The sequence below is a fragment of the Spea bombifrons genome, chromosome 1 (genome assembly GCF_027358695.1).
Source record: "Spea bombifrons isolate aSpeBom1 chromosome 1, aSpeBom1.2.pri, whole genome shotgun sequence".
NCBI classification, from domain to species: domain Eukaryota; kingdom Metazoa; phylum Chordata; class Amphibia; order Anura; family Pelobatidae; genus Spea; species Spea bombifrons.
The window spans coordinates 99,924,304-99,949,651 of NC_071087.1; the positions used below are offsets into that span (position 1 = coordinate 99,924,304).

Below are 25,348 nucleotides of genomic sequence, written 5' to 3' on the forward strand. Positions count from 1 at the left end.
CGACTACTGAACGATAACATGACTATTCTAAAGTAGTTATGTTTCTCTGTAAAGAGAGTTTAAAGTTAGCCCCAGCAGTAGAATATGAAGCATACAAAGATGTGAATTAATAACAAAGTGCACTATAACTGTCAACATCAGGCCCACGTGGAGACATGTATTAGAAGACAGAAGCCAAAAGATGAAGAGGGTTGTAAGTTATAGTAATGAACAAACATCAGTATTTAACTTAACATAGCATGCCAATATATTGCTGCACAAACCAAAGCATCTTACCAGGAATAGAATCCAGTTCCATAGAACTCCTCTTGGTATCGGAGCTCTGCAGTTCTTCGCTGCTACCATACTTCATTACAGAGTTAAGAGAAGTCAGTGTGCTGATAAGTTGAGAGTTGAGAGAGCCAATCTGTGAATAAGGTTCTCCAAAGGTCTCTGCCAGTTCACTGTAATTCTCAGCAAGAAGCATCTGTTGCTCCTGTAGCAGCTTCTGTACACGTTCAATATAATGGTCTAAAGCAGCAGGAGACTCTGATTTGGGCTCCGTGGCCTGTATTGAAGTAATGGCTTGTTGCTGCTCTAAGGGATCTTCCCCAACAGCTATGCTCCTTGTGTCAGACTGGAGGGTAACAGATTCACTGGGACCGACCGCTATGCTTCGCAACTTCACGCCTATCAGAAAACTATCTGCAATGTTTATCTGACCTACTCCAAAATCTTTGGTCTTGGGTACAGAAGGTGTATTTTCAAAGTTTGAATCTGAGGTACAAATGCCAATGGAACGTGTTTTTGGTAAAGCGTTAATGTCCTTCACTTTCCCATCACCTATAGCAACTGATCGCATCTCCACAGCTTCCGTGTTTGTTTGCTTGCTATACATACTCACGGCAGTGTTGGTGCTTGTATCTACAAGCCGTGGCACTTCAGTGTTGGTGGACTGGCTTGCCAACTCCATTTCAGTGTTGGTTTGCTGGGTAGCTGTCCAAGGGGACACTGTAACAGCAGAGTCCACTTTGTTCACAAACTCTGTATTCACCCCACGTGACAACAGTTCTATCAAAGGCTTAATATTAACATCTACAGAACAATCACCACAGCCTACGGATCTCACCTCTTTGATTTCCAGGTTTTTCTTCTTCAGGTCCAAGTGGTTTAATCTCTCCTCTATGATAAGCCCAGTTTCATAGGATTCCTTGTCCACACCAACACTTTTGTCACATAACTCGAGGTCCCTCCCAGTGCCAACATCACATGTGTTTACAGTCTCTTTTACAATCCAGTGATTCATTGGTAAGTCGGAGCCTACAGCCACATGCTGAAGGGTAGGTCTGCATGACACACCAATGCTACTTATCTGAAGACAGCTACCCACGCAAGTATCTACTACATCTATATAATTTCCAGTGCTTTGGTCTCTAAGTTCTACGATAGCTTCCACAGACCTGCTGAATGTTGAGGGCTGGACCATAACTGCTTTGTCTGCTTTTTTCCTTGAACCTGCTGCTTGTATCTCAAGCTTTAATTTGGTCATCTCCACGGCATAAGTCGCTTCTTTTAAGTCTGTTTCTAGACGATAGATTTTATCTTTAAGTGCTTCGATTGTTTGCTGCTGAAGCTCGATTTCTTTTTCAGCCTCTGTAGTCACCCCAAGAAGCTCCTCAGTCACCAAAACCCCAATATTTTTCAAGACAATTTCAGTCCCTACACAGGCATCATTGTTTGATTTCACTGGCATGTGATGCATAACTGTATCATTCATGTTTTCATCTGTACCAACAGCCACTGACTTGCAACATTTTTCTTTTGTTTTGTTTTTTTTGACCTGGGTTGGCTCACAGTAAGTCTCAAAATTACTGTCTTGTATTTTCTTTTCCAAAGCCTGCATTTCAGCAGTCAGTTGTCTAAACTCTTTAAGAGTATGAGAATTCTGCTCTGGTGTCTCCATTTCTTCATCAGAGTCTATATGCAACTCCCCTCTGGATTTGACATGGGAGCGTGGTTCAAACCCAGCAGCATTGCCTGCGCTGTATGATCGTTTGCGGAACCCTGTTGTGTCATTTTGATGGCTTACATTTTTGCTTTTTATGTCAGATATCAATTGTCTTTTCTCTTCCTGTAATACAGAAATCTTTACCTGAAGTATGGGAATAGTTTTGACCTGTTCTTCAAGTTCTTTTAGACGTTTAAGTGCAACTGCCATCTGCTCTCTGATGTGATGGAGATGCATGGGACTGACATTGGTTACAGGGGTAGTTACTCCCGAACTTAAAGGGCTGTGACGGATTGAGCTTCCTAAAGATGAAGCAAAAAAGGCAGCATTTTCCCCATTGGCCTGGTAACCATTCTGCAGCTGCTGAGCAGCATTCCCTGTGGACCCAGTAAAAGATGACAGGGAACCAGTAGATCCCATACCACTAAAACTAGCCAACCTTGGCCTTCGCACATCATTGAAGGATGAAGCAACTTGCATGATCACTTTTTCTTGTTCCAGTCTCCTTCGAGTTTCCATTAGTGTTTTTGTAACATGAAAGTTGTGTTTGGGAAGTTGGGGAGAAGACGGTGGTAAAAGATTATTCTCTGGGATAGATAGGAAACTCGGAGAAGCTTCTTGGGAGTTGGACCGTTTTCCAGAGTTTGAAGTTGTGTGTCTCCTGGCTATCAAGGCAGGGGACTGTTTATTTTCATCACTGTTGGAGGATGAAAGAGAATCTGTTGAGGGCCATCCACATTCCTGTTTGGAAGGATTGCTGCCTCCTGAAAACTGAGGGATCAACTTGCGTTTCTTCACAATTGTCACTTTCTTGATGGTGTTTCCCTTTTGTATGTCCTCCACATATTTAAGAAAGTCCAGATCTAGTTGATAACCATAAGGGGTTTCCACAAAATAAGGAGCTTGGGGATCTTTTTCATTTTCACCATTCTGGACACTCTCCTGTTCATCTAAAAAGAAGAAAAAAATACATATAAATTAGCCAACTTGAAATATGAATTCTATTACATGGATAGAATCCCAAAATCCTTATTTTAATCCATGCAATATGTATCCATTGTGTAATGATACAACCAGGCCGGTTTGCAAAGAGGTGTGGAGATAATCAAGTCAACTCCTATAGTGTTACCATTATTAATAGACACCTTGGTAGGCAATTCTATACTACATTTGCCTGCAACACTCGCATATCACTTCTCAACCCAACAAATCAAATCATGAAAAACAAATCCGTAAAAAGTATGGCTAGGTCAGGAAAAGGAATAGACACATGTACATTGCATAACACAAAGCGGTCAAAGACCAGAAAAACTTTATTTTCACAAGCCAAAAAGACTTGCCAAAAACAAAAAAAAATGTACCCAGGATCTGTTTGTCAAACAGCAAAAATTTCATCACACAATGACAAAAACTTCACAACAAAGTCTCGCTAAACAGTTAAATCTTAACACCCTAACTTAAGAAAATGCTTTGTGTGTAATAAGTTTATGTTTTTTTAACCATGTCTTTCAATTCAAGCTGCTGACAAGCAGGAGGTCAGGTGTTGGAATGTTTTGCATTGAGCCAACTTAAGATGGAGTCTTTTGAGAATGTTTCTCTTCTAGCTTTGCAGAAATCTCATTAAACTTTGACACCCACAAATAATCTGTGTCTAGATTTGCTTCCTGCGAGAAACAATTTTTAGATGCTGTTATTTTCAACCCACCATCAAACACACACACTAAATATATGCCAACAGACCTGTTCCCAACTCTGTCTAAAATTCCAAAGCTGAAAGAGAAACTACGTAAGCTCAAATAACAGGGGAGTCAAACCTAGATCCTGAAGGGTAATGCCTGCCAGACTGCCTATAGCTGCTGCCAAGCAAAAACTACTAATGTGAGAGCTATATGTTTGCGTATAAGCAGAGATTAGGACACAGAGGGAAGTATCATAAATAAGGACTGCATAAAAATACAGAGTAAACTAAGAACACAAGAAAACAACTGGCTTTGTTACAAAAGGACTTACTTGAAAGCAGAGGCTGTGTTGCTTGCAGCAGGCAGAGGGAGTCTCTGTGCACATACTGACACTGCCTGTCACAGCTCAGCAGTCTACTACCTCCAGACCTGCCCTTTCAAACATTTTTTTTTTCTTTCTTAGCCGCATAAGGAAAAAAATCCCACATTAGAGTAAACTTAGCAAGACAGAGCTGACATTTTCCGCCAATGAATCCTGCTGGGCAAACTCCATACACCACCCTCTGAAAGCCTCAGCTGTTCGGTGCAGAGTCACACTTTAAACCAGAGAACGGCCACATCCACCCTCTTAAAGGTACAGCAATCTCCAGGGAAGCTCATTAGAACTAATAAGGGCTTACTAGATGCCATAAGGGAACGTTAAAAAGAACAAATGGCGATCCATTATTAACTTAAATAACAAAATATGAAAATCATACATGCATCTGCCATTTTAGCAGTTTCACTATGCCACGGGAATGTTTAATGCCCACTTTAAAATTAACCAACTCTTCTTCTTCGTGATAACCTTACGTTTATTGTTTCAAGGGGTGTGGTTAGGGGTGGGGCTAGTGGACAGCACTTTATCAGGTTATTGTGTAAGCAAATAATAACTATGTAACACGTTTAGAAGAGGAACAGTGCCATAAAGAAATACAATTTATAATAATTTTCTCTTCATCGTTCAATGGTGGGACTTTTAAGGCTTAAAACCACTTAAACCCAGCAAACATTCTGAGCTCCTAAAAACATTCAGGGAAAGAGGCAGGACGACACACATTTCTTCAAAGCCACTGATATTATATGTATCAGCTGATTATGAGGTTTCTCCTCTCTAGCAAGGCAACACTATGTGTATTATATATATATATATATATATATATATATATATATATATATATATAAAATCATACATACATGCACACATACACCCCCAAAAAAACCTCAATATCAGATAAGATGTTTACATTTTTTTTTCCAAATATAACTTGAGTAAACAGAAGCAAGCAAAGCAAAATCAGGTTCACATGGCTTAAGGAAAATACATGTTAGCTTAAGGAAAATACTGGCTGGAAGTGTGTCCACAGACTTACAAGCGAAGACTTCAAGCATCTACAGGAATCATACAGAGACACCTAATGTTCAAAAATTCTGCGTGTGTGAAAATACACCCAGATATATGTAAATACCTGTGCGCTCCACACACAGCTAGCAAACATTAAAATACTAATGCAAATGCAGGCCACAAAAGCCATTAAGCCTTAGGCCATTTGTTTTTCCTGCATATACACAATCGTTTGTGTGCTCCCTTGTTTTCACTTTAAAAATGGCACACGGTGTACACTCTGGCTAGTAACACAGGAGGCTCTGTGCTGCGACACAGTGCTCCATTCATATCCAGAAAAGGCTGCAGTATCTTGCTTCTCACTTACACTAACTGCAAAATAAAGACGGCAAGTTCTTTTCTATGAATGCTTTCCATTTTTCATGTTTCCTTATTTACCATCGTGTAAGCCTAAAAAAGTATTTTGAATGATCACGACGATGCAGAATACAAAAATATTACAACAGAAAACACACACACACACACACACACATAATATATATATATATATATATATATATATATATATATATATATATATATATATATATTAGGGCTGCAACTAACGATTATTTTAATAATCGATTAATCGGCCGATTATTTTTTCGATTAATCGATTAATCGGATAAAAAAAAACAATATGCAAATTTTTCGTTTATTTAAAAGAATTTAATGAACTGGATGTTAAAAAACAACTTAAAATTTACATTAACATTCTTATTTTGTTATGATGTAATAAAAAACAATATTTTCAAAGTACAAGAACCCAAACACAATATTTATGAAACAAAATAACCCCAAACATTCTGAAAAGAGGTGGACTATTACTGTTCAAGAAACTTTGCCCCAGCACTTTGCACTTTGCACCCAGCACTTTGCACCCAGCACTTTGCACCCAGCCCTGGCACTTTGCACCCAGCACTTTGCACCCAGCACTTTGCCCCAGCCCTGGCACTTTGCATCCAGCACTTTGCACCCAGCATTCAGCACTTTGCACTTTGCACCCAGCCCTGGCACTTTGCACCCAGCACTTTGCACCCAGCCCTGGCACTTTGCACCCAGCACTGGCACTTTGCACCCAGCACTTTGCACTGTGCCCCTGCACCCAGTCTCTAACTCTGCCCTGCACCCAGCCCTGCCCCCACATTCTGCCCTGCCCCCACACTCACACTCTGCCCTGCACCCACTCTGCCCTGCACCCACACTCACACCCTGCCCTGCATCCCCACCCCCACTCTGCCCTGCACCCAGTCTCCCACTCTGCTCTGCACCCACACTCACACCCTGCATCCCCACCCCCACTCTGCCCTGCACCCAGTCTCCTGCCCTGCACCCCCCACCCCCACTCTGCCCTGCACCCCCACCCCCACTCTGCCCTGCACCCCCACCCCCACTCTGCCCTGCACCCACACTCACGAACCGCTCTGTGCGAATGGAGCCACTCGCACAGAGCGAACCGCTCTGTGCGAATGGAGCCACTCGCACAGAGCGAACCGCTCTGTGCGAATGGAGCCACTCGCACAGAGCGAACCGCTCTGTGCGAATGGAGCCACTCGCACAGAGCGAACCGCTCTGTGCGAATGGAGCCACTCGCACAGAGCGAACCGCTCTGTGCGAATGGAGCCACTCGCACAGAGCGAACCGCTCTGTGCGAATGGAGCCACTCGCACAGAGCGAACCGCTCTGTGCGAGTGGCTCCATTCGCACAGAGCGATTCGCTCTGTGCGAGTGGCTCTGTGCGATCCGTGCACATAGACAGAAGAATACTTACCTCCGGAACGCGTCACATCCGTCACGTAGCTTGAAGAAGGCGGAGACTGCAGAGCGTGTAGCAGAAGCGGGGAACGCTCGCGGAGGTAAGTAAAAGGAGCCGAGTGCTCCAACAACGAATTGATCACTCGATTAATCGATAACGGAAATCGTTATCGATGATTTCCGTTATCGATTATTATCGATTTTATCGATTCGTTGTTTCAGCTCTAATATATATATATATATATATATATATACATACATACATACATACATACATATACATACATACATACATACATATACACATACCTAATAGAAACACAATCATGTTAAGGGTAATACTAAATCTCTAGTTTGCGGACTACGCAGATACATTGTAAATTTACGGTCTGAAAATATTTGCAGCCACTAAAAGAATCTGGATTAAAATTTATTCTTTACTGTGGTTATAAAATGAAATTAAATATGGTGCCAGCAGATCTTTTAGGCAAGGAATTGCAAAGTCTCCAATTTTTTACAATCTGAAAACGTTAAGAGTTTGAACAATGCAATCATGGCATCTCACAAATGGGACTTCACCGGCAGACCATTGCAAAAGCGGACACAGTAAAGAAGAAAAGGGTATACGCTCCATGTTTGAACAAGTTTCAAGTGGAGACAGCAACTCAGGCATACATCAGCTTAGGCTGGAATGAAAATAAACAGGCTAATAATAGTGAGGGGCAGGATGTGCCCTTGCAGATGTTATAACCGCAGCATTCCACATGTGGAGATTACCCACTCCACTGAACGCAAATTCTGTCCATAGTGAGCATCTCGTAAGCAAGGCAGGCGCTCTCAATGTTCATTCACATCTACACCCCCTATTTTGGCAGGTGAGTTGACCTTTTCAGCTGCATCCTTGCAAGAAGAGCCGAGTCGGAACGCTACCTGACAATAAGGGGAGGTTACTTGAAAAAGTCATCTCACTGGTTTAACTATGCAGGACCAGCTCAGCCCTTCTGGCAAAAGCCTGCCGCTATTAGCCATTTGTATCACACATTGGAGTCGGAGAAATTGAAACCACAGGTAGGGAAGACATAAGCCACTCCAGGAGTGGGACTGACCCAGAGTCCGGCTTGCCATGTATGAACACAGACTAATTTAACATAACATAGAACTACAGACTCTGGAAGGAGCTTTGCATTTACATCACTAGGATTCAGTATTTACCATAAGTTGACAGCCACCAACAAGAGTCTGGCAGGATGTCACAAAGAAGCTGTTCTGTGTTTTTCAGTGCATTACAGAATTCTTGCTGGAGTCCGTTACATGGCATCCCATGTTGTTCTACACAGAACCCACAGCATGCAGAAGTCAGCGAGTCAAGTTCAAATTATTTGCTAAAGGTCTGCTCCTGTAAAGGAGATGGGGTGTGTGGGGGGGGGGGGTGTGAGCCATCCAAGGACAGATAGTCATAAGGAAGAGATTGGGAAATATGGATACCCCCGATGACCATTCTTTTTCTAGATGAGGGGTAGTATATATTGCACAATACAGTATAGTTTCCCTAAGGGGAGTCATATTCTAGCTTGATCCAGCATTTCCTTTGTATAAAATGTATGTCCCATAGTATCTGCAACTTAATACACAGCTTCATTGTGCAAGTGGAAAAGCAGCATTGGGTTACGATGGTTGAAAAGGTAATGATTCTTTCATGTTTGCTTGCAATCTAGCGTCGGACAGGTGATTCATGAAGAAATTCAAATAAACAATTTTCTCCTATCCAGTTTTCCCAGTTAATTGCATAAGCATAATTGCTGTTAATTGCATAAGCACTCACCACTCTTAATGGGTTTCAGCAGGCATGTTCATATAAACAGAATGATTAATACCTTCTGGATGGCATTGGTTTAATTAACCCAACAGGAAAAAAAACGATGTGGCACACACTAAAAAGGCAAATGCGCCTAAAGCAAAATGAGTCATGTTGTTTGTTTATTATTGTTCTGTATGGAGCCTTTAGCTTGCTATCAATGGCATGTGTAATTAGGTATCTATATCTATCTATCTATCTATATATATACACACACACACACCTAATACAAGGCATGCAAAATTGTGGTCTTTGACATGCTTACAGTACCCTACCTCAGCTTCTAGCGCATATGAATACAGGATCATGGAAGTACAGTAAGGCAACATAGGGATGCATTCACTAAGCCAAGATCTTTTCACCACCTACATTACCTAGACATTTTGCATGGCCAACGCAAGACCTTCATGTAGGAGAAACTCACACGTATGATGCCCCTGAAAAACTCCCTCTTTAGTGCATGGACTCCTGCGTTTTTCTTTATTAGTCATTTAACAAAGAACATTCTTTGGGTAAGATACACAACTCAAAATATTACTATAGAGATAAAAATGTATAGTTACAGGATATAATAATATCAATATTTCACAAATGATAACCAAGAAGATAAGAGGGTGAAGAGAACAGACTTTTAGCAGAAGTGGTAGGAGTGACGCTTTTGGGAATTTAACTATGAGGCTACCCTGAATGAAAGACAAACCCAAGGACTAGACGTGGTTTAAGTTGTTTATATGCATCACTCCCAATCTCTTACACCCAGTCCTCACCCTACTGCACTTGCAAAACTGCAAGCCTCCCCACGCTAATTATGGAGAAAAAAGGACTCTGTCAGATGTCTGGATCAAACCTTTCCTTTTTTATTTTATAGAAGGAGCTTTCAGGTGTCTCAATGACTTACATTTTATGTGACCTTTTAATTTGGTTTTGTAAAACTTCTACAACTAGAAAAACATGCAGCCTAACCCAAGAACGAGCTGGATAGCATTACATCACAGTGACATGTGAACAAGTTAGAACATTTCAAGAATAAATCGAGAGAAAGAAAAAAACACCTGTCTTGAGTTTCAACTTCTATCGTTTCCATATTTCGATCCCTTACAGTGTCATAGAGATGCACAGAGTTGTGTTATCCAGTCAAACTTTGCAAGTTTAACACAGAAACTCCAGTATTTGGAAGTGGCTACCAGGTCTAAGAGCACAGGGCAGTTTAGACCTGTACCTAGATCAGACTTCTCCCCCCTCTTCTGATCTGCCCAACTCCTACGCTGAACTGGCCAGTACAGATCTCTGTTCCAACAAGACAAATTATAGCCATCATCAAATAGTGTTTAGCTTTTTCATCCAGGCATAATTTCAAAAAATGCTTAGTTGGAAATGGACAATGTCTCTGAAGCCATGCAATACAAACTGCTAGTACAGTGAAGTATGCAACAGCATTCTACGCAGTCTGTCATCCAACACAGGCCTCTGGACATTTGTGAAAACCGACTAAATGACTCCGCTAATGTGCACATTGGTGTGATTTCGCTCTACCAGCAACAGTCACATGCAGTCTCCAGGAGTGGGACATTGAAAGAGTAAACTGTGCTCTTTGTTACAATAAGGTCCAAACACTCTGTACCAAGTGACTCCTTGGATGGTCTAACAAGGAGCCTGGTACCTCCATAGCCACAGATTTGTCTTCTCCTGCTACCCAACGCTAATTTGTTAATAAAAACTATGTTGTCACAACTTTGTGTCTATATTCATGATGAGATGTACAAAGGCTCAATGTGGTAAAGAGTTCAATGGAACTGCAGTTTTATGCACTACACTGCTGAGCATAAAAACTTGACGAGGTGTGGATATGGGCTCCACTGCATGGTTATGCCACCTAATCTCACGTAGACATATGCTGTAATTAAATACAGGAACATAGTTAACTACATCTCCCATTAAATCAGGGGCTGACTGGAATGCCTAGAGCTGACTGGAATAGCAAAGAAGTTGCCCAAACAGAAGAATAAAGGCTGGACTTGCTGTCCACTGTCTGTTTTTTTTGTTGATCTTCTGCCAAATATATGCACACCACATGAATATTCACAGCCTCAAATCATTCAAATACTTTAAAGTGACCTAAACCCCATAAAAAAAAGGAAAAACCTTCCTAAAAATGCAGTAAATATGTTTATGTTTCAACCTCTATGCCACATCTGTTTAGAATTACATTGTGGCATCCTGTACTCTGCACTTGAAGGCAATTTGTACAACATTTCATTTACTGAACGAGTCCCAACTGCAGAACCAGATCTCTAATGACAGGACAGCATGATTGTGGGCACCGAGCCGGAAAATGCTAGGTCCCTACCCTTGTAGTTTTGCATAGTGAACTGCCCCTGCTAACAAAATTATGGAAGACAAGTAACATCATTGAAGGGGGGTGGCTACAGTAGACGATAAAACACTAAATGATGAGATAAGAAAAGCAGAAGTCAAAATGAAAGGTGGAACATTAGCGGCCCACGTGCATTTCTTAGAATTCTTCTTGGGCTTTCTTAGTAGAGACAGAAAAAAAAAAAACCAGACCAGGTTTACTGAAAGGATCGGACTAGTTTATTACTAAGGGACAAGCAGCAGGGAAGTAATCCAGCTCTGGAGGGGGGGCATTATCAACAAAATGAACAGTTATTATAAAAATATTTGCTCCTTCAGCATTGTGACTGTGTCATGGTTTGGGGATGTTTTGCTGCATAAGGAACCATGAATTCTGCGTTTGTAGCAAGACAATGACCTGAAACACAATAGCAAGTCCACATTGGAATGACCAAATCAAAGTCCATACTGAAACCTTAAGGTTTTATGGCAGGACCAGAAACTAGAATTTCATACGAAACTAAAAAAAAGGAGGGGGGCAAAAAGTATCTGTGGTGCTAAAGAGGGACAAAGAAATCGAGGAGGCATCTAATTGGTGGTGTAACCAGGGTTTGTGTCTAAGGGGTTGTTCTATAAAGTTGTGTAATAATTAAGTGACCCTAATAAATAACTGACAAGTGTCAATTATATCTGGTTTTCTTACTTCAGGCTTCCTGTAGCTAATATGCTTATACAATGCAGAAAATCAGGTAGGGGCAGATTTATGTATTAATGCACAGGTATATGAGTCCAAGTACTGTCAAGACCCAAGAGCCAGGACACAAGGACTTGTCGGGTTTGCATACTTTGCCCCTTCCACATTCCTTTTGAGATGATGATCCAAACTGGTTAACAGCAAATTCCCATCCCTGAATTGTTTTATTTATATGCACATGTAGCTAGATATAGGTATGCACACACACACACACACACACACACACACACACACACACACACACACACACACACACACACATATATATATTTAGTAGTGACACTCAAAGTAAAGTTCTAAGTCAACAAATAGTTACTTTAGTTCTTGGTCATATTGTAAATGTAGCATTTAGTGCAGACACTGACCTTGGGCCAATCCCTTTTTACGTGTTTAACAGAAAAGATTCTGCTTGCTCCATGTCTACTACCTGTATGTATCTGATTAACACTTCAATTCTTAAAAGAGTAGATAGGCTGGGATACAGGAATCCTCATATACAATGAAACTTCTCTCCTTAATACATAAATATGAAGCCTGTCAGGTGTTCTTTTCCAGGTATTGTTTCTATCTATTCTTCATAAAGCCTCTTCTTTACTGCAGTTTTACCCATCAGCAGTGAGCTTTCTGTTGAACAACTGGAGATGAAAGATGTTTATGAGGCGGTTTCTGAAATAATAGGCACTTAAACAACTGTTTTCTTTGTAGACAGACAGGTTGATACTTTGTCAAATCACACAAGTATACAGGGACAGTACATGGATGCTAATCTTCTAAAGAGTAATCCGACACGAAGAATTAGGTTCTGAATTCTACTAACTAAATGCGGACTTGATTTGGGTTCCTGAGGCCAACTTCAGCAAGCTGGCTTCATTGGATCAATGTGTGTGTATTCAGCACCATGGAATAGGTTGGTGCTCTATAAATAAAATCTAATGTAACCAGATGACCAACTCAACCACACTTAACTCCTAGCCCAGGGACGGACTGAGACCATCCAGGGCCCCAGGCAACAAAAAGCCATGGGCCCCCTGTAGTGATGCCCCTCTCACAATGTTTCCCGTGTCTGTCTCCTCTCCTGTAGCCCCTTTTTCTCCACCCTTTCTCCTTCTGTCCAGCCTTTTTTTCTCCTTAGGGAACGAGCGGTCCAGAGGTGGGCGTGGCTTCGCTTCAGCACTGAGCAGCGGGATCCGACATCAAATCCCAGCGCACAGAATAAGAAGCCGGTGCGCCTCATGTTATACAGGGGGCGGGTGTAAAACCTCATGCTGCCCGCTGAGCCCCGTTCCCTTGATTTTGGGCCAGTTAGATCTCTCTAACCGGCCCTGCTGCTGCAGCCCCTCCCCCAGACCCTCGCCGTCCTTCTGTCCTTCGCGGCCCTCCTGACTCATGGTCCTTCCGACCCCACCAGGGCTCTCACAGTTCTCCGACCCTCCCAGGCCCTCGGTCCATGCCCGAGTGCCCGATGGGTCAGTCCACCCCTGCTCGGAACTTGTGTTGAGCTGTACTGTAAAGCATTGCAAGTATAAACATACAAGGAAGAACGTAAGTTTAACCCAGAACTGGTCAACAACAATAAAAAAAATTAAAAATAGAATGACTATTATGAGTGCAACATAAAACCCCAGGATTATATAGAATAATGTATTTAAAGTGATTCTGTATTTTAAAAATGATAGTTTATTTTTTTGCTTGACCTTTGCAACAGGCACAGTGGTGTAAAGCAAAGAAACCAGGAATCTGAGAAAAGGCTTAATGGATAAACAAGCCCTAACATCACACAGAATTACCCACAGTGTCAATGTTTTACTAGAATCATATACAATATATATATAAATTAAACCCAATGACCCCTTGTTTATGTTCAACATGATGAAACAACTTGTTGGGTTGATATTACTTTTTGTATAGATAATCCCTAAAGCATTAATAATGATTGGGTGTGTTTTATGTTACTGATGATGCTAACAAAAATGTCATGGGCTTATATGAACTAGGGACAATCATAACATCAGTCTTGCCTGACAAGTTTCTGAATCCAAGCCATCATTGCTTACTACAAGCAGCAATTAGTTGAGATTTGTAAGCCAAGCAGAATTCCTTGTGGCCCAAAAAAACCCATGTACTAAAGGAAAATTTCTCAAGACAAAGATTTCATTGACACAATGAGATGGCTCCTTAACATAACCTACTCCATAACATTTCCTGCATGACATTCACACTTAACAATAATGTATAGCCAGTTACACTCTAAAGTATCAATACACTTAATTTAATATCTCGGATTAAAATAAAAACCAACAATCGTGAAAAAAGCAGTCAAAATGTACAATGAGGTCACAAATCAAGCATAGTTCTAATGGACAGTTGCGACTAATGATAAAGACAAGAGTTGACAGAAGAGTTCTGGTTTTAACACCCTTGATTCACTCTTAAAGTCCAGTAGAAGTGAGATTCTGCTGCAGGAAGAACTTGGTAGCCATGGATAAAATTATAGTTAACTTTCTTCAAAGCTCATCATCTACTGAGTTATAGATTATTCAGGACAAGCTCAGCCCTTCATAATGAGATGCCAGTGTCCCATTTGTGGTTTTTCTTTAGAAGACTGCGTTACTGGGCCATTTGGCTGGGGATGCCAACAGGATAAGCTCTGGCAGCCTGTGCCAATGGTAAGTAGGAAGAGATAACTTTTCACAGAGTAACGCATATCCTCAAAAAAGTTAAGCACCAAAACCGACACTTCTTGGAGGTGATGTTAGAGTAGGGGCCATGAATCTACCTTCCACTTGCAATTGATTTAAGCAGATTGCTGGGATTTGACTCCATCCTATTGCTTTAATAGGTGGATGCGGTGGCTGAGCGGAAGCTGTATTTAAGGTCAACCGATTCTACAGCTCAGTGGGCTGATCTGTGGAAGTCCTACGGTCTCCTGAACCAGCCCACAACTACCAGCAAAAGCGGGACAGTGGATCAGCTTGACAGGATGGTGCCCGTCGATCAGTTATGTCCCCTGCTAACAGCTTTATTTTTTTTTTTGGGACAATACATCAAGGGTTGCAGTTTTTTCCTACATCCCAGTTACAGATTCACATTTGCTCCTCAGCATGAACAAGATCTTAGTTAATAGGGTATAATGGTGGTGAGAACTTCTGCAGCAGCCTACATATTTCTGATTAATAATCAAAATGACTTGATCACTTTTGTGTCAGAAAATCATCCCTGTGCATAGGAACACTTTATACAAAAAAAAGCAACATAAAATCCTAACAGACCGCCAAAATACTTCAACTGTATTAAGAGCGGCGCAAATAGTTTGTTGCCGGCATCATTTGTTTATAAAGAACAAAAGCCTGATAAAGGAAGTAAATGTAAAGGAGAATTTGCTGCAAAAAAGTAAAGTTTCAGGTGGTCAATATACTAAAATCATTCCCTGGGACTGGAATCTCCCAAACTGTGACCTCTAGCCCTGCACTCAATTCTCTCCCTGCTCTGTCAAACAGCTTTGGGAATGCAGGCGACCTTTCAGATTAACAGGATACCATTCTATTAACAAATACAGTCCCAAAATGCTACATCTCACAGCATAAGCATACAGAGAGCAAATAAACATATACACATACAAACGTATTATACACACAGTATAAAATAAATATATATATATATATATATATATATATATATATATATATATATATATATATATATATATATTACACTGCGAAGGAAAAAAAAAAAATACAAGCCTTGTCTAAGATACACAACCGTACTAAAATGGTAAAGAGCCTTTATCCCCCCCTCCATTTAATTAAAGGAGGAAAAAATACACACATTGTCTAACTGCTATTCTCACAGGTATGGAACAACAACAGGCTATGACTTGGGGCAACAGTCACATGGGGGCCCTACAATTATTAAATAATATTTGCACAATTATGAAACACCTGACACCATGTAACCATTTTATTATTCCTATACACTGGGCCCCCTAGTGGCCCTGCCTGGACCACCTGCTACACAAACAAATATACTGTATATACATTTGTTTAAATACATTGTTAAAATAACCTTACAAGCTGTACTTACATGATAAAAGCAGCCCTCTGGAATTAGATATTCTCTACTAATAGGATTACTTCTGATCTTTTCCAAAACATATAAAAGAAACGTTGTGATCCAGTTCTTGCGCAGTACAGATTGCCGGTGTGGAGCGGAGAATATTAACAGATGGGCTCCACCGCGTATCCCCATTCACTCGTCTTCCTGCTGAGCTGAGCCAAAAACTCTCTCAAAGCATTCTAAGTATTTCTAAGCTTAGCCTTCCTCTGCAGACTGGAGCCATCCTATTTCCAAGCACGTTGCAGTAGACTAGCTTACGCTTCTAAAATAAACCCATTTACAACCCGACACAAGACTTCCAAGCGTGTATTTTTTTTTGTCTGTCTTTGGAATCCCCTCCCGTTGAAATGGGTAAAATCACTCTGAAATTGGCAAAGCTCAGGAGCAGCGATAACTACACACCTTAACAGTCACATTAGTTCTAGAGTAATATCCTCCTTGAGGTTAACTGCAATAACAGTGTTGAAAGATGCTACATGTTTAAACACAGACATTCAAAGCTTCTGAGAAAGGCAAGTCCTGACACACTGGATATTGTCGAATCTGGGCGCCAACTACCGATATTAATTATTCCTTCTTCACAGAGGTATATATGTAAATTGTGAGCAGATAGTAATCGATATTAAGCGGAAATCCCAACCGGAAATGAGTATATTTATTTAAATACAGGCTAATGCTCACTGTAGGAGCTGGAAATAAAATGGACTTTTCCATTGTGCTTCATCTCATGGTGTTATTGGGGAAGAATTAATCAGGTATACGTTTGCATTGCATGTTTTTCCCCATGTATAACAAACAAAAAGGGCTGCTATACGTCGGGTGTCCTGGAAACTGAGTTTCGGAGTCCCAAATACCTGTAAATATATGTAACAGGCGCTGGCTGGAAGTAAAAAGTATTTGGACAGACAAAAATAACCGGATCCTAAAAAAGGGTATAGGAGAGACTAAGATTACATTGCGCGAATGCCGGGTTGTGGAGAAACATAGGAATGGCATTGACGCGATTCTTTAAGATGATTACACTTATTATAGTTTAAAGTTTTGAAAAGGTATATCACCACCACCCTAAGCAACCAGACATTTTCACAGCTTAACTTTGCATGACATTTGTCCCCTGTGTGCCACGGCTAGTACTGGCCTGTTGGGTGAAACGCTACTCAATTCTTGGAAATTAATTCTGCCCATGACTGTGAAAATGCCAAACCACCTTGTTCTGACACGTTAAACCCTTCTCACACACACTGCGGGCACATAACGTCTTGTCTTGCGCAATGACAAACCCTTCTTATTACAGAAGGTTGTAAATTGTTACAATTTAAAATAGATCAAAGTTCTGCTAAATAAAATGAAAGACTTAAATGCATTGTTTCCTTATGGTAAAGGGGGTAAAAAATGATTTATGTTATCATGATCAAACATATGATCCACAAACCTTTATATCCCAATCCCAGAAATTTATTTTTTTTAGCCAAAAAAAGCCAAATAAAATCATTATAGCATACTGCATGTAAAGTCAAAACCTACTACAAGTCAAAATTGCTATTTCAACCCACAGAAACACAGCGTGACATTATGACGTGTTACGTAGGATCGAATGGGTCACACAGCTCACATGTTGATGGGATTCGGGAAGAACGTTGGAATGGGCTGCATCATCTTGACTAATATAAAATCATATTTTGAGTAGAGTAGCTTTTTGGTGACATGAACACAAATATGGCGGTAGACCTCAAAATTTACTGTGTGTGATAACCTATTATTATACAAGACCCATAATTTAAAAATAAAAAAGGAAAAGAGCGCTTTATAAATAAAGTCCGGGTCAGAGCGGTTCAGAACGTGCAATATATGTTCCTGGGTAAGTATAACAAAAACTAGTCATCTTGTTCCAATTATTATGCCAAACAGTTTGTATCACTTCAATTAATATATACAAAAAGATAAACACACACGTATGAACACACAAATTTAATATGATTTCACAGAATAGTCTGTCAAGATGACAAATAAGTAGTCACCAGATATAATTGGATTCAGCTGGACATGACTTCTGAACCAACACGCATGCTGTGTTTGCGCTGTACAGGTGTGTAAATACACTTACACGGTGCTTCATCACATGCCAGCCCGCAGCATCTGTACACAACCTTGTAATAAACATTGTGACATTTTATTTATCACATGTCCATATATAAGAGAACACTTGATTTTGGGTGTCATCATGCACCGAGAAACAAGGACAGCTGCCCCTGTGCTCCCAAAAGGTTCCACTTATGACCACGAGGACAGGATGGTGTAGAATTGGGTCAGGTACGAGTTAGCATTTCAAAACTACTCGATCCCTTTCTGAGAGGTCTCCATGTACATTAGACTTGTACGCCCTGTTTGCTGCACTAAACAATCGTGAACATGTATTGAGTAACTAAATAACAGAGGGCATGTATTGAGTGTGTATTAAATGGGTACAGCCGGACACTGTCACATAGTTACGTAGGCTGAAAAAAGATGTGTCCATCAAGTTCAGTCTTTCCCAATGGGCTACTAGGTCGACATTGTACTTTGGGTTAAAATTTGGCAGCCCTTGCGTCAAGCAGATGCATTCACTGATCAAAGTTTGAAGCGAGTTGAACATTTCTTCTCCATGAAGAGCAAACCTCTTCTTCTTAAAACAGGACCAGGCCTTCTTGTAGGAAAAGTAAACAAAAGAATTGGCCCTTCATAGTGTATAGTTAAGTCAAAAAGGTTTTGTACCGTGTTAGCCGTTGAGAAAACAGGAGAAAAGTATAGTTAAAATGATACCATTTATTGGCTAACTGAGAGTTTGATTGCGAGCTTTCGAGACCAAGTTGTTAGGTCCCTTCCTCAGGCATTAATGAAGCTAACACAGACTTATCTAAATACAAAAGCACAATTCACACATTAACAAAGACATTAGATAAACACAGAGGTATTGGGGAATTTGTTCAGCAGTAAATTAGTTGGACTAGCAGAGATCCAATGGACAGATATGGTTCAATCAAAGCATGTTGGTCAGTTCACTCCCTGGTTAGAGGGGCCATAAAACCATTAGACATATGCCAGATCCATGAAGGTGTCAAATGTTCCCAGGAATAAGTTGTTTGTAGTGAATTCGAATTGTGGGAGGATTCGAATTCACTACAAACTACTTAGTAGTTGGGTTTTAGAATTTTAGAATTCAGTAAGGAAAATGCTTATCTTTTTCGTAGGGCAGACTTGGCTGCGTCCTCGAAATACAAGGCAAATAAAAAAACCAGACACAGCTACTGTCAAAGGCAGCATCTCCCCCTGACATTCCTTACCTTCAGCTGCCGAGTGATTCACTGCGGCATGTTGAAAGTTGAATGTTTGTGGAATTTCAAAAAGGAACATATTTATATAGCAGCAGGGAAAGAAAACTTCAGCATTACTTATTTAGTGCTTATTTATTAAGCATTTTAAATTAAACTGTTCATCTCCAGAATTGGACCAACTTGTGTTTTTACACCTCGATGGGCAATAAAGCAGCATACAGAGATGTGACACGCTCACAAAAAGGTTTGCCATTAATTTCCAAATAAATAACCTCTACTGTCTTATGGCCACACATGCCTGGGGAACAAACATTTAAAAACAACCAACCACTACGGTTTTCCTTACGCCAACATAACAGAACAAGAGATACCAGGAAGCATAGAGCTGGATTTGGAAATAAGTAAATAAACAAACTTGCCTCATCAACCATTAAGTAAAAACTGGCCACCTTGGCTTGCTAGGGCCAAATAAGGTTTATTCTTCATTTTGCTCAAACCTCCTCAAAAGAAATATGTTTCAAGAAAGAGGCGATCTAAAAAAGGAGCTGTCACCATCACAGTTTTTCCAAAAAAACACAGATATAATAAAAACACGATAGAGGTTTATACTTTAATAGCCTTAGGGAAGACACTGAATACCTGAGCAAGTCATCACAAATACACTCATGAGCTTCCCTAAATGTCAACTTCTTATTAATTACTGAATTGCTGCAAATCAAACCTACCCCTGGGTTATACATGGTAGTGGAGTCATTTTCACACGTATGAAACTATGCTGTTGGTTTGGTGAACAGGTGCTTTAGTTTCTGGTGGGAATATCGATAATACATGCAGCTAGAAGACAAGCTGGTAACCTTTTGGTACGACCTTATCAAAGGAGAACCAGAAATGCATACGATATCACAATTTATACTCTGGGTATGTATTAACTATAGAATGTCAAACACTTTCAATCACAGAAGTTGATAAAAAGGTGTGTTAGAGTTTGGGTATATTCATGGCTCCACACAAGGGTCTTAGTCCACATCAAGTGGGTGATCTATATCCTTAAAGATAAATCATAAGAGAAGGGCAGGGTGGATCTGAGGTAATCAGATTCCCTCACTGTGCAATCACACAGCTGGCACATCTAATCTGCAGTCAACCTTTCAATCAATTGGATTACCAATTGGCACAGTGGCACAGATCACTGCAATGTCAATGCAGATGGCTGTACCATTCCAGGTGTTTTTAAACCTTACAAATCAGTGTAACAATGTTAAATTACATGTAAGCCTACAATGAATTTATCAGCACAAACATAACATCATAAAGTAAGAGTGATTGTTGGATTCCTTGGGATATTTTGGGGGCCAAGCAGTGACCTCATCACTGATAAAGTAGAAACAATCTTACCATAAAAATTTCCATTAATATTCCCGGCACGTTCCATTTCAGAGATGGCTGTCTGGCTGGCAGATGGTAAAGCGGTTACTCATCAAGTCCAATGGTACAGGCAACCTGCAACACAGTGAAGAACAGACACAAACTAATGAATAAGGTACAAACACTGTAGTAGTGCTAACCGTACGAGGTACAAGCCGTTGGAAGTGTGAGCAAAGAGGTACAGGTGTACAGACCATGGACAATGATCTGGTCTGTTGCAGCTGACCACTTAGAAGTCAACTAAAAGCATTGCCAGTGAAATGGAAACTGTTTTTATTAGATTTTTTTTTTCACGTGTATCAGTTTTTTTCTGTTCTAGTTTACGTATAATGTAATATTTTCAGGCAGCCGTATATTAACTTTGTTTTCTAGTTTTATTATCCTTGCAGTCTACTAAACAAACACCCTGACTCACACTACGTTGTGGTAAACAATAGAAGGGGTCGGTCTTAATCACCCAGTCAGATACAGACTAATGAAAGTCTATGGAGAACAGACGTCATTAACGTTTCCATAAAGAATCAGCTCAGTAAGGCACCCAAAATATCAGGCACCTGGCAGCAATAGCCCGGTCTGCAGGTAAAGAATACGTACTGGAATAAAGTGAGAAGAAATAATAAGATGAAGTATTTGTCAGTGCTAAACTATATAACTGTATTTAGTGCTGTATTTTATGCTTCGGAAGAAAAAAAAAAGGGAAAAAAAAGATCAAAACGGAACTCTGCCTCTAGAATGAACCAACAGCCATTAATATTTGATTAACACAGAAAGCTGCAGTAATTCACGCAACCAACTTTGGTACTCTACTAGGGATCCATGTGATGTTTACTTCTAACAAAACAAGGGCTAATATTTAACATGTCAAACTAAAAGTCAAGGGCCATTATCTTCTCCAAACACAGGCACTGAGTGATTGCAGACCGCCGTCCCTCTGAATAGGCATGGTGCTTGTCACCGCCTGGAATCTTGCCCTGGAATGCCAGAGTCCGGAACAGTTTACATAGTATTTCCAGGGTCAAAACAATGTATAAAAGCACGCTTACCCAAGTAAGTGGCTGTCTCATACACCCCGTTCAATAGGAAGCAGCCCACTTCAGGGCACTAATGCCCTGGGAAACCCGTGTTCAGAACACCATTGTATTAGGGAAATAATGAAGGTCTTAAGGGGCCCCAAGTCTTCTTAATGTTCAAGCGCTAGGGAACTCAGCTTCTAATTGCTTATGTATGGGGCATTTTGTGTTAAGCTACTGTGGTAGGAACAAATGTTTATTTTCACCAGTTTCATAGAATTACGCCTGCAATATAATTATGTACTGCAGTAGTTCAGAGTAAACGCACACAGAATGCCAACTTTAAAGAGAAAAACATGCATTGCACACAGCTTTTATTCAGCTGCATTATCTACTTGCCGTGGTGCATTGTAAAAAAGCACACACTTTGTTGCTTCCATATTTCTCAGATAACAGCTGCGCCTATATAAACAGTCTGACGGACCTGGAGTTAATCCCAGTCTGTTATTATGGATATGGATGCAATAGGAAACCCCTGCTAACGGCTTAACCCAACGTCATCATCAAACAGAAGAGGCACAAAAGCTAAAAATATAAGGGCTTGTAAGTGGATCGCATTAGCGAGGGTTTATCAACCGCGAGGCTTTTTGTGTTGGTGTGGGAAAGGGAAACTGGAGCAAACGTTAATACCCATTTCAATGAAGATTCCAAAGGTTTTCAGCAACAGCAATATCCTAAAGGCTGAATCCAAGCACCATGCCTTAGGCTTGGGATTTCCATGTAGGGCTTTATAATGGCCACAAGTGGATTTACCAGGGTGATCTAAGCCCGTGTACACAGAGGATAATACATCAAGGCTCATAACTATGCACTGTTGACAAACAACATACCAATAACAAATACATAAGTTTAATGGGCAATGCAGATACAAATGTTGGTAGAAACTGCCATAATTGGCCCTTTGTTCACCCAAGCTTTCTTCCATGCAGGAGATGTGCTTGGCCAAACATCTCCTGGCATGTAAAATACTCCTGGCCGTCAGTGAGCTCTAATGCTGGTTCTGCGGATGATGTAGAATAGAGTTTTCTTGCCACTCAGCTGCTTTAAGAAGCCAACCAGTGACAAGAATCACCAGACCAAGGAGAAGGGCACCTGGAGCTCCTAGTTTTTGAAGAACGCATATTTAGTTTATAAATGGTTATATATATATATACATATATATATTATATATATATAATTTAAACTTTAGGTAAATACTAAAGATCTGGGTTTGTTTTGAGCGTAGTTTTAGAACATCACTGGAAAGTAGAGCGTTATTACATATAATCACATAGAATACGGTAAGCCTGAGGATCTAGCAGGGCTCGAGCAAAGATTTATGTGCCAATGTTGAATATCTTATTCCATCTATATAGGAAATGTATCCATTCATTAACCTTAAATAAACTAAAAATAATAAGTTACCGTTTTAATTCAGCTCAATCACAGAGGGTGTGTTCACAAAAAAAAAAAAAATAAAAAAAAAAAAAAGTTAGGAGGAAACTGGCTTGCCTTGCATGTCATTGCCAAGATGACTTTTACAAGGAGAATTTTAATTGTTCTGTGTCATCTAAACTGTAGAGAGCTTTTAACACATTAACATGATGGACACATATTACGGCTTTTCCCTTAAACAATGACTTGCTAATTACAATAAATACGTATATATAAATATGCCTTATTTTTTTAACTGGGAACGATCAATAGTCTAAAAAGGAGCATATTTATAAAACCTTTATTTTGGAGCAATATGCACAATATTGTATTTCCTCAGCCACCAAATATAAGAAACCTACACACATTCCCACCTGTGTTCCATTCTATTTAACCCAAAAGACAAGTTCTTGCAAGATGAACAACACTTTCTATTACTGCCATCTGGTGCACAAGGAGAATGACTGAAATCCCATTCTGAACACAGTTTGCCAGTATTCTTCTGTACTTGGATGAAATCTCCAGTATAAGATCGCAAGGATTTCTTGGCTGGAATAGGCCCGAATGTGGGCTCTATTGGTTAAACTCTTAGTTTTGGCTGTTGGCTTTTCAGATCTACACCAGCTGTATGGGTACAGCACTGGTCGGAACGCAAAAATCCAGAAAAACAGGCCCCATGAAATATTAAAGGGTGTATTACTCGTAGCAAATCCATCCACCTAATCATTACTGGATTGTATGGACTGCTGGATTGTAACCACCTTCTTAGCTGTGAGCAGGGCTATCTCGGTTGATTTGAGTTTGTCATGTGCTTCATGAATAGTTGATGCTATATAATAAGCCTTCAGCACAAAAGTTCAAGTAGAAGCATTAAAGCATCCTAATTATTTCTTCATCATCTTTTCCTCTAGTGTAACCAAGTTAAAACACCCTTTCCATTCCACAACCTGAAATGGATCATGTGGTAATGTATTATAAATTATCATACAACCATAGCTCTGGACTTACAAAAATCACTGAATAACTAAATGAGATATCCTTAATAGATCTAGGAAACCTAGTGCCCTACAAAACCAGCATCCCCTTCCTTCACATTCTTCGTTGCTGTCATTAGTGAAGACACTGCGGTGGCACCCCTTAGCATGTCAGGCACCCACCTAGCTTGCCTAGATAAAGTCATTAAAGAATTTCCGAATTTTTTAATTTTTTTTTTTACACCAGCCACCTCCTGTGTGTTCGCAAGTTACCAAATATGATCCCCTGGGGTGTGTTAAACATTTCAAACTCACCAACATCATCACACAGGCCTTGTTATAATGTACAGTTAATGATTTCAGCGTCTTACACTGGAAGCCAGGAGCCAGCCATGTATCTGATATCTCCTGCAAGCCAGGGGGTCAGGAAAGAGGTAATTACTTGGTTGATTTCCGCAGAATGCCCCTATACATTGGCAACTGAGAGAAAAATGTAATCTCCCCCCCCCCTAAAAAAATGCAATTTAGCAAACACAAAACAAATGAAAAACAGTATAACTACATCATGGCATTGTTCCCAGATGATGTAACTTAGCAATTTAGAGCTGGTTTCCTTAACATGCAAGCTGATTGTCAAACAGCTTTTCTAAAACATCTACGCAAGCAGTACAGAAATCTCAATACTATGCATCGGTAGTATACACAAGTAACGACTTGGGCTGCGTGCAGATGGAATGCTTCCATCCTTCCCTACGCTGGAATCTCACGAAGGGACCTAGACTCAAGCCGCCCTTTTTAGCTCTGTCATTACATGCAAGTGTCATACCTGCATGCTAATGCTTACATGTATCGCCTGCAGGGCAAATGCAGAGCAAGCAGTGACAGGCTGGCAATTATTGTTTCCCAGTGCAAAATATTTGTGCTACTTTGTGTTTTTGTTTTCACGGGTAGCAGTACCAGAGATTTTAGACCACCTGGGACGAGGGATTAACTATGTTTTCTGCTATCATAATAACATGCAAATAGTAATGCTTTAATATACAAAGAAGAAAATAATATTGTAGCATTTATGGTCGTCCGACTATTACAGCGAAGTAGAATGCAAACAATAATATTACAATTAATAACACTAACGCACACAAAACATAGTATACAAAATGAGAAGAGGGTCTTGTTCCTGCGAGCTAACAGTCTATAATCCCTTAAAATACGACTACTATTATCGGAAGGCAAACAA

At 40.3% G+C, this 25,348-nt stretch overlaps 1 protein-coding gene across 7 annotated transcripts in view; it reads right to left on the minus strand.

Annotated features, from left to right (window-relative positions):
* Positions 1-25,348, minus strand: part of KANK1 (KN motif and ankyrin repeat domains 1) — an 81,634-nt gene that overhangs the window by 14,172 nt on the left and 42,114 nt on the right. For all 7 annotated transcript variants that reach the window (XM_053466275.1, XM_053466309.1, XM_053466292.1 and 4 more), the window contains 2 exons: positions 20,625-20,729; positions 277-2,937 (listed from right to left, as the gene is read on the minus strand). In XM_053466275.1, the coding sequence (XP_053322250.1) occupies positions 277-2,937; positions 20,625-20,661 (2,698 nt within the window). In that variant the 5' untranslated portion in view covers positions 20,662-20,729. The remainder of the gene's footprint in view (positions 1-276; positions 2,938-20,624; positions 20,730-25,348) is intronic.